The sequence below is a fragment of the Carassius carassius genome, chromosome 10, assembly GCF_963082965.1.
Source record: "Carassius carassius chromosome 10, fCarCar2.1, whole genome shotgun sequence".
NCBI lineage: Eukaryota > Metazoa > Chordata > Actinopteri > Cypriniformes > Cyprinidae > Carassius > Carassius carassius.
This window is the reverse complement of record NC_081764.1, coordinates 21,019,711-21,030,108: the sequence shown is the minus strand read 5'-3', so window position 1 is coordinate 21,030,108 and position 10,398 is coordinate 21,019,711. Positions and strand designations below refer to the sequence as shown.

Here is a 10,398-nt window from a genome sequence, read left to right as displayed (position 1 = left end):
TGGAACTTCATAATGTTTAAGGAAACCAGTATGACACCATGGTATAATGAGCACACTCTAAAGAGAGCAGCCAGAAAAATGGAGCGCAGTTGGAGGAAAACAAAACTAGAGCTATTTCGTATTGTTTGGCGGGAAAGTAACCTATCCTACAGAAAAGTACTAAAAACTGCTAGATCCGATTACTTTTCTTATCTTTTAGAAGAAAACAAACATAACCCCAGGTATTTATTCAATACATTGGCTAAATTAACGAAAAATAAAGCCTCAACAAGTGTTGACATTTCCCAACATCACAGCAGTAATGACTTTATGAACTACTTTACTTCTAAAATCGATACTATTAGAGATAAAATTGTAACCATTCAGCCATCAGCTACAGTATCGCATCAGACAGTGCACTATAGACCCCCTGAGGAACAGTTCCACTCATTCTCTACTATAAGAGTGGAAGAATTGTATAAACTTGTTAAATCATCTAAACCAACAACATGTATGTTAGACCCTATACCATCTAAGCTCCTAAAAGAGATGCTTCCAGAAGTCATAGATCCTCTTCTGACTATTATTAATTCCTCATTGTCATTAGGATATGTCCCCAAAACCTTCAAACTGGCTGTTATTAAGCCTCTCAATCCTCACAATTATATTCCTTCTTAGAGAAAAATGGTATCTGTGAGGATTTCCAGTCAGGATTTATTTGAAAAACTAATGGAATGCATAATCGATATAAAAAACTGGATGACAAGTAATTTCTTACTGCTAAATTCTGAAAAAACAGAGGTGTTAATTATAGGACCTAAAACCCTGCATGTGTTAACCTAGAACACTGTCTAAGACTTGATGGCTGCTCTGTCAATTCTTCGTCATCAGTTAGGAACCTAGGTGTGCTATTTGATAGCAATCTTTTCTTAGAAAGCCAGGTTTCCAGCATTTGTAAAACTGCATTTTTCCATCTCAAAAATATATCTAAATTATGGCCTATACTCTCAATGTCAAATGCAGAAATGTTAATCCATGCATTTATGACCTCAAGGTTAGATTATTGTAATGCTTTATTGGGTGGTTGTTCTGCACGCTTAGTAAACAAACTACAGCTAGTCCAAAATGCAGCAGCAAGAGTTCTTACTAGAACCAAGAAGTATGACCATATTAGCCTGGTCCTGTCAACACTGCACTGGCTCCCTATCAAACATTGAATAGATTTTAAAATATTGCTTATTTCTTATAAAGCCCTGAATGGTGCAGCACCTCAGTATTTGAATGAGCTCCTGTTACATTATAATCCTCCATGTCCGCTGTGTTCTCAAAACTCACGCAATTTGATAATATCTAGAATATCAAAATCAACTGCGGGCGGCAGATCCTTTTCCTCTTTGGGGCCTAAACTCTGGAATAACCTACCTGACATTGTTTGGGAGGCAGACACACTCTTGCCGTTTAAATCTAGATTAAAGACCCATCTCATTAACCTGGCTTACACATAACATACTAATATGCTTTTAATATCCAAATCCATTAAAGGATTCTAAGGCTGCATTAATTAGGTAAACCGGAACCGGGAACACTTCCCATAACACCCGATGTACTTGCTACATCATTAGAAGAATGGCATCTACGCTAATATTAGTCTGTTTCTCTCTTATTCCGAGAAAACAACATGTTTAAAGTAAGTTTGTTCTCATCCTTTTCACTATACGGGCCACAAGAGAAATATTAAGGTAATAATTTAAGACAGTTATATACCGTATTTGCATATGTTGAAGTAAGTATAGTCTCTCATTGTCTCAGAGGATATGCGCCATTAAAGAACACTCCACTTTTTTTGAAAATAGGCTAATCTTCCAACTCCCATAGAGTTAAACAGTTGAGTTTTACCATTTTAGAAGCCATTCAGCCGATCTGACGAGTCTGACAGTAGCACGTTTAGCTTATATTAGCATAGATCATTGAATTGGATTAGACCATGCTAGTAAAGTTAGAAAAGTGCTACCGCCAGATCCAGAGATCTCCTGAACTCAACTGTTTAACTCTAGGGAAGTTGGAAAATGAGCCTATTTTCAAAAAAAGTGGAGTGTTCCTTTATTGCAGCATCAGAAAGCTCCATCAGTTTTGTTACTTTCAATTTCTCTGTAGTCAAATGACTGACGTTCACCAGCGTATCTCTTGTACACAGTTTACGCATTGCTTGCTTGTTGTTTGACCCCTCCCCCATAATCAATTGTTTATAGGCCACATATTAAGCCGGATTTTTTATGTTTATTTTTTTCAATGTTTATTAGAGTAACACCAAAAAACAGGAACATCATTAGGAAATCCTTGGGGGGGGGGGGGGGGGGGGGGGCAAGGCTAAGCAAGTTTCAGATGGAGTTATAGCCCCGTCGTAAATGTCAACAGTTTATTGGCAGCTGCCACTGGTTGTTAATGTCTATAGTAGCACAAAATTCCAAATCACATTTATCTAAATTTTAACCATCAGCTGTCTGGGTTATGTGACAAGGCATTTCATTCTTTTGGGACACTTGACTGATTTCTTCATTTTTTTCAGCAGTGTAATCTGTTACCGTACACAAATCAAAGATAGAGGGCAGTCTCTCAGCAAAAATGTGCTCCATGTACACAAACATAGAGAGTGAGTGAGATTTAGAGAATTAGAGAAATATCGATTTTAGGGGGCATTCGAGTACATTTTCATAAAAGTTAAACATGTCTGTCAGTTAAAACTCTCTCTATATCTCTTTAAAATACTCTCTCTAAATCTCTGTAAATTTGTAATAAACAGTATTTGAGCAGGAATAACTGCAGAGGTACTAAAAACGTTATAAATATAACAATTGTTTTATATATATATATATATATATATATATATATATATATATATATACGTGTGTGTGTGTGTGTGTGTGTGTGTGAGTGTGTGTGTGTGTGACCCTGGACCACAAAACCAGTATTAAGTGTAAATGTTTCAAAATTGAGATTTATAAATTATAAAAAGAAAAAAATAAGCTTTCCACTGATGCATGGTTTATTAGGATCAGACAATATAAGGTCAAGATACATCTATTTGAAAATCTGGAATCTGATGGTGCAAAAAAAAATTTAAATACTCTAAAAATCACCTTTAAAGTTGTACATGAATTTTTGGAAATGCAAAGTGATCAAAAATTAAGTTTTGATATATTTACAGTAGGAAATTTACAAAATAACTTCATGGAACATGAACATAAAAGAAAAATCAAAAATGTTGACCCATACAATTTTCTGGCTATTGCTTAAAATGTACTCCAGCGACTTAAGACTGGTTTTGTGGTCCAGGGTCACATATTATCACAATTTTATTTAAAAAAAAATTAGATCTTTATCATCTATCAAAAAAGAAAAAGAAAAAAAGAAAAGACCCAAAACAATAGGATAAGCTAATGTTGGTGTTGCAGCATTTGTTAATTCATGCTGTTATTGTATGAATAACATTCCTAGAACTGAGTACAACTACACCAGTTATTGCAGAAATACAGCAGAGCTTTAACAATTGCTGTTAACACATTTCAAAAACGCAAATTCATAAACAAAACCAAAAAGATAAAGCAATACACAGGGAGTAAGCAAACTAAAAGTATGTGCTGAACTGATACATCAGCTCATGGCACTCAGGAGGTAAGCATGTTGGCAACTAAATGACATTCTTACAGAAACTTCGGTAAGATCACTGGAAACAAATGAAGGAAGTGCCATCTTAAATCATTATTTTCCAAATAATAAATACTTATTCCCATCCTATTTTCAAATCCATCACAGTGCAAGATCCGGTGAGAGTGGGGTACCGTTTAGGTCAGATAATAGTAAACATAATTTTGTAAAAATCATTTTACAACTTGTGATTGGCTTTGTGAAGTCTTGTAGGCAAAAATCAAGAGGTCTCTTCTGATGCACTGTTGCTTTACTGTCCAAAATCTGCAAAGAGAAAGTTCTTCAGCTGCTGCCCCCCCCCCCAATATATGAAAGACAAAATAAGCAACTCTGTCTACTTCCAAAGATAAACAAAGCAGCAAAAAAATAAATAATAATAATAATACAATACTAAAAGTAACCTGGCATAACACTGTCTTATTATCAGTGTTACAACTATTTTATCAAATAAAAATAAATATTCTTCGTTTTGCACAGAAATATTCAGGTATTCATAGAAACCCCAGGTTTACTTTTAAAGTACCTTTAAATTGTTTTATCAAGAACTCTTCTTTTTCCACAAATGTCAAAATGAGTAAAAGAAAGACAAAAACTAGAAACATGGATCTAGGATTGGCTATGTCTCCCACTTTGCATTTCAGTTGAGCTGACGGCAGGGCTCAAAAGTCCATTTAGTGGCTCCACCGAACGCATCGATAATACTTTCAGACCATGATAAGACATTGCCAGCTTGTGCTCGAGTGTTGCAGGTTGCCAGGTTGTAGATTTCTCCAGCTGTTAATTTTCTATCCCATATATTGAAATTTGCCAGTTCACCAACAAAGGCTTGGGTTGCATCAAAACCTCCACCAAGTGTGTCCTGCAAGAACAAAAACAAAAAAGAATAAAAAATAAAAATCCTATTGGAAAATATCAGGTTATTAAACAGCAAGCAAACCAGTTAAGTCTAATTAACCATGACCAATACATTTACTTTTGCCAGTGACTTAGGTTAATAACTGATATTTTTACATAAAGCTAATAGGCATACTTCTGAGTCTTACCTGCTCCTGACCTAAAACTAGTACACCGTTGGGTTTTATTGGATGGTAGGGTGCCAGATTCTCTCCAGTTCCACGCAAAACACCATCCTGAAATGCCTCCCATACTCCATCCCGAGTCGTCCATGTGATGCAGATGTGATGCCATTTACCATCATTGATGACGAAAGGTAATTTTGCAACCTATAAAGTTACACTGTGGATTATTTTTATTGCTCTCCTGCTTACAAGTGCAAAAAGACTACTTTTTTTTTTTTTTTTTAATTAACAGACCTCAGCATTTACTAAGTCAGCTCAAAGTTACACACTGAGATGCATCTATGGGCCCTACTGCTGCCACTTACAATCATGTTATACATTACATAATTGCATTATTATTTTCGAAACTTAACCTTGTCATTTATGAGAATCTCCATTGGATTGTTCCCCCATTCTATGAGAACAAGCTCATTAGCTTGTCCAGGAACAGCATAGGAGAAGGGTGTTCCCACTCCGGGTGATGCATTGGACTTTATCCATAAGCAGAAAGAGAAGGCATACATTTCTGGTAGACTTTTCTTCACTTTGGCATACATGTAATTTGTTCTTAAGGGGAATGTTATCTGATACTTGTCCAGTGGCCTGGTGCTTTTTGAACCTGCAGAATAAAAAGTATTGACTGTTAGAGTTTATAACGCCCTCTCTCCCTCTAAATGAAATATCTCTCTACATATATTCAACAAAGACTTAATAAATCTACTTCTCTGATGATTAAGGGACTGTAATTATTATTCTTGGAGTATTTTATTCAGGGGTCACATCGACAACTTAAAAAGTTAAACCAGCCAAACACATTTTAATATGCAGTGCAGGTAGAAATGTGCCATTCTTTTGTGTTCTTTTTTAAAAATGCCATTTTTAAACTTATTTAGTATGGGCATATATGCAATGAACATTATTTGTATTTATTGCAATTTGTGAAATTGGTATAAGCAGGCTGCGCTTTGAGCAGCAAAATTTACACCGCTATGCAGACAAGACCTAAGCTACTTGCTTTGAAAATGACATGAGCTCTGATTATCCTATCATTATTAGGCTACATCAAATTTGTGGTTTATGGGATCAATATGTGAAGTAGCCTAATGCAGCTCCCCCTCCCACACCATTCTCTGTGCCATTACACAGTCTAAACATTGGTGTTTTACTGGAACTTACAGTCATGCTTCTCAAACACTTAATTACTGTTGCTAGTAGTTCATATTTGTTATTTATATTACATACAAGTCAAATTTATCATGTAATGAGATTTCTGACCTTTCTCCAGGTCGTTAATTCTCTGATGTAAGGAGGTGAGGGTTGACTCCACTCGATTGCGCTGATTTGTGTCATTTTTCTGCCCAGGTTTGCTCTCCTCCAAAGTATTGACCCGAGACAGCACCTGCTTTTCCATATCATCGATCTTATTTTGAAGCAGATCTTTAAGGCTGTTCGCCTGGACAGATCCGTTGTTCCTGCTGTACTGCTACGGGAAAACAGGACAGGGAAACAGGGCAGTATTCAAATGAATACTTTAAAACGCTCGCATGGGGAACTTCTAAGAGACTATAAGCCAATTTCAGGATTAGCACATCCTTTCGTGAACCTGTGACACATTGACTAAATCTGTCAAAGACCTCCAAACAAGTCGTTCGACCCCGTTAAGATTACTCACAGTATATATATATATAGTAATTTTAAGTAATTCTGTCACGCATTGCGTGAATATGCGTCTAAATGACTCTACCATATGAACTATAGTAATAAACTAGATGTAGTCACGTTTTAAGATGAAAAAAAAATCTAAATCTTTAGGTCATAAATACCTCCAGGTTTTCCAATCTCTGTTTAAGCGTGGCTAAAGTCTGCCCAAGCTGGGCTAGTGTATCTGTTGGGGCGCGGGATACGTCTCCCATTGTGTTTTTGCCCGGTTCTTTCCTCCGACCTCCGGTCACGGGCTCCAGAACAGCCTGACTTTCACAGCGGCTCAACTTCGAAGATAGTTCCCTGATCGTCTCCTTTTGGTTAATGATAGTTTCCTTCTGCTGTAGGACTGTCTCCCTCAACTGCATTACTGTGGTCTTCAGATCATCCGCTGGTCCGCTGTTCTGCATAGTGGCTGCGCACAGGTCGATATCCTTGGGCACGGACGTGCAGATGAACTGGGTCTGCCCGAAATCTTGCAAAGATCCCTCTAGATATGTGAGAGAAAGCAGAAAAAGTGTCCATGAGATTCTCTCCATTGTGGGTTGCCTTCTTTGTCAATGTTTGCCGTGTAAGTAACGTGCTGCTTGACCACCAAGGAGCTGTTCGCGGACTCTTTGCAGAGCGTACGGGGTTTATATAGGGGCAGCAGAAGCACAGCGCAGATCCACTGCAGCCATAGAAGCTCGCTCGTGCTCTCTCGTCATGTCAAGTGTATTTTTTAAGGTGGAACTAGGAGATAGTAATTCAGACGTATAGTCTCTACAATGGTAAGTAGCCTACAATGTGAACCACATCAAACTAATCCGAGTTTAGGTTTAGGAGATAGGTTTAGTTTTAGTTGAGTGAAGGAGGTTTTTTTAGAGAGATCCGACACTGTTTGTGTTACTGTTTATTGTATTTTATTTTAGCAATATCATAAAAAAATAATAATGAGTTCTTACCGTCTCGGATTAAAAAGCGCAGTGACTAATTAATGTATTATTCATCCATGCCGCGCCATAGGCTAGAGCAGTGCTTCTCAAACCTGTCCTGGATGACCCCCGGCCCTGCACAATTTGTATGTCTCCCTTATCAAACCTGATTCCACTCATCAGCTCGTTAGTAGGGACTGCAATAACTAAATTTGCAATGTCTGATTAGGGAGACATACAAAATGTGCAGAGCAGGGGTCCTCCAGGACAGGTTTGGGAAGCACTGGGCTGGAGAAAGTTTACAGCTACTTGTGTTGTATTTTTACTTCTTAATAATTCCATTGAATTCCAGGCATTTAGATGTACACGCAAATATTGTAACAATACAAAAACGGTATTTGCAAGCTTAATACTGAACATCTTAAATATTTTATTGACGTTATGAGACATTGCGGTACAACATCGGCGTGTCTTGTTCCACCTTAAGACTGGATCCACTTAGATTCCATTGGGTTGGTCCAGTGCCTGAGTGGTGGCCCTGCGGAGTAAGGATTTGGTTTAGGCCTACTACCCGCGGATCTGATCTCATAGCCCATTCAGCATGCATAGACACACATTTTTCCACGAGCGAGGAAGAGCACTCACTTCTATAGTCATGACAAGAATCTGTTTTCTATTCAGTGTGTGCTTATACCTAGTGCACTTTCAGGCTTTTAGTTTACTTAAGTGTTTAATCTTGATGCGTCAAATCCCATTGGACATAAAGCACCATGGAGTTTTAAATCACCCTCATTCTTCCCTTAGCGCCTATTTTAAATAACACCCAACATGAAATATTTAGATTAAAAAAAATATTATTATTATATTTTTTTTTGTAGGAGGTGCTAAGGAGGGCTAAAAAAAAAGCTAGGCTAATTAAATTGAGTGGAAATAATGAACTTCTATAAGCTTCAGCTATCTAAATATCATGCAAATTCAGCCACCTTGTGTTTTTTATGTACAACTGCCAAATATGACACTTACAAATTAACAGAGCTGGGTAGATTAGCTACGTATGAATTGTAATATGTTACTGATTACAGATTACATGAAAAAAATTCTAATCAGTAATATAATCTCTTAGATTACACATTTTTGGTAACGTAATCTGATTACATTTAGATAACATTTGTGCTAAACCTTATTTGATATCACATATATTCAGTTAGCCTGATCTTGTACTTTTTTGCAATATATATATATATATATATATATATATATATATATATATATATATATATATATATAATCCAGCAAGAAGAGCCACAGTAGCTTCTTTTTCAACTGCAATATATGGAGAGTTAAGACTTACAAAATACTAACACTAATTTACCTTGCTGTTAGAGTTTGCTAGTAACACTGAAAAAAAAAAGCTTTTACATGTCCTTCGGACAAGTAAATAAATCATGAACTTGTCAGAGTAAAAAAGTTCCTTGTCCGGGGAAAAAAAGTTTTTTTTTGTTTTTGTTTTTGTTTTTTGCACAAATGTAATTTGTCACACATAAGGCATAATTCAAAAATGCAAAGTAGTTTGAAAAAAATCAATAATAAAAACAGTTAATAATAATTATTGCTAAATGCTGGACCGTTCCCATTTCGCTCTGCATATGGAACCTAAAGATTTTTTTTTAAACCAAGAATGAATCCGAAATGAAATTAAAACATTTAGCTTTTTATCCGTATATATATATATATATATATATATATATATATGAAGCAGTCTAATCAGATATTACTTTAATCAGTATATTTTTGATATTTTCCTTAAATTGATTGCTGTTACGCTTTTTAACTTAAAAAGATTAAACTTTCTAACTTTTAAAAGTTAAATGGAGATGTCTACATTTACGTTGAATTCTTACATGTTATCCTTACATTCAATTAGAATAATAAGACATTATGGTTGTTATTATTTTTAAAATGAAATCAGTATCAACAAACTCCATCTGTCCAAATGAATAAATTATGTTATAAGAATAATGTTTTACTTTTTTTACACTGATACTTTTAAATATGATATTAAACCACCAGTAGGTGGTGACAAGTCACTGTCTTAATGAGTGAATCGTTGATTCAACCGATTCGGTCAAACGGCTGATTCATTCAATAAATGAAGCAAGTCAACGTTTTTATGAATGGCTCACTGAATCATTGACTCATTTAAAAATGAATCATTTAGTAAAGAAAGACTCTTGCTCCCAGATGTCCGACTGCTCTGCTTTGGCTTTGCTTAGAACTATTTTTTGTTTGAAATGGAACAAAAACGACCCATAATGTGTCTAAAATGTAAGTCAGTTAATATTACTTGTTTATTCAACTGAAGATGTATAAAATCAATATCACATTTGCAATCGAGCTGAAAGTCGGAAAAACATCACTCCTGGTCGTGTGATGTTGCTCATATTATACAAAATATTTATATTTTTTCAATCACAGTGTTTCTTTGTGTGTGCTGTTCTTATAGTTTTGATTTCTCCGCGAGTATGACAGACTGCACGAGCCTCAACTGACGCGACCTTGATACCGTCAATACATTATCTGTTATTAGTCACCTTTTACACTAAAAGTAATAAAATCAGAATCATTCTCTTAAAAGTTTCGGTGATGCCCTAGTTATTGTTTGTTATTAAAAGTTTGATCAGGTTACTTGTCCGTTCAGGCAAGTACAATTCTCTTTCACTTGCCCCTTCACAAAATCCACTTGTCCGGGACAAGCGTTAAATGTCGAGCCCTGGCTAATATATAGAGACCATTTCCAGGTCAAATATTCCAGCTCAAAACACTTGAAGTGCATAAGGTAACGTTAGTAACAATGAAGATAAATAAACATTACTAAAACAATATATTAAAGGACATGAAATTCCCAGCAATAACTTTGATAGGTCAAAGAATTCCATGGACAGCAAATTAATCCATGGTAGGCAGAGTTTACACTGAATAGTGACATTTTCCCCCGTGACTTTCTTTAATCACTGGATGTTCAGACATCATTTAATTTTTAA

At 35.9% G+C, this 10,398-nt stretch overlaps 1 protein-coding gene across 2 annotated transcripts; it reads right to left on the bottom strand.

Annotated features, from left to right (window-relative positions):
* Positions 1-3,419: 3,419 nt before the first annotated feature.
* LOC132151960 (neuronal pentraxin-1-like) lies at positions 3,420-7,077 on the bottom strand. 2 transcript variants are annotated; one of them, XM_059560534.1, is made up of 5 exons: positions 6,566-7,077; positions 6,018-6,222; positions 5,117-5,361; positions 4,728-4,907; positions 3,420-4,543 (listed from the first exon to the last, which is right to left on the bottom strand). In XM_059560534.1, exons 1-5 carry the CDS (start codon positions 6,980-6,982, stop codon positions 4,322-4,324), a joined length of 1,269 nt encoding a protein of 422 aa, XP_059416517.1. In that variant the 5' UTR covers positions 6,983-7,077; the 3' UTR covers positions 3,420-4,321. The 2 variants fall into 2 exon arrangements, with proteins under 2 accessions (XP_059416517.1, XP_059416516.1); XM_059560533.1 differs by having other exon boundaries at positions 6,018-6,225; positions 6,566-7,076.
* Between the last annotated feature and the right edge of the window lie 3,321 nt (positions 7,078-10,398).

Bases quoted from the DNA above. Each gene is read 5' to 3' on its own strand.
- LOC132151960 (XM_059560533.1), bottom strand. From the start codon at position 6,982: ATGGAGAGAATCTCATGGACACTTTTTCTGCTTTCTCTCACATATCTA. The intron at 6,226-6,565 runs GTATTTATGACC...GTTTTCCCGTAG, and splicing joins AGAGATTGGAAAACCTGGAG to CAGTACAGCAGGAACAACGG. The intron at 4,544-4,727 runs GTAAGACTCAGA...TTGTTCTTGCAG, and splicing joins TAGTTTTAGGTCAGGAGCAG to GACACACTTGGTGGAGGTTT.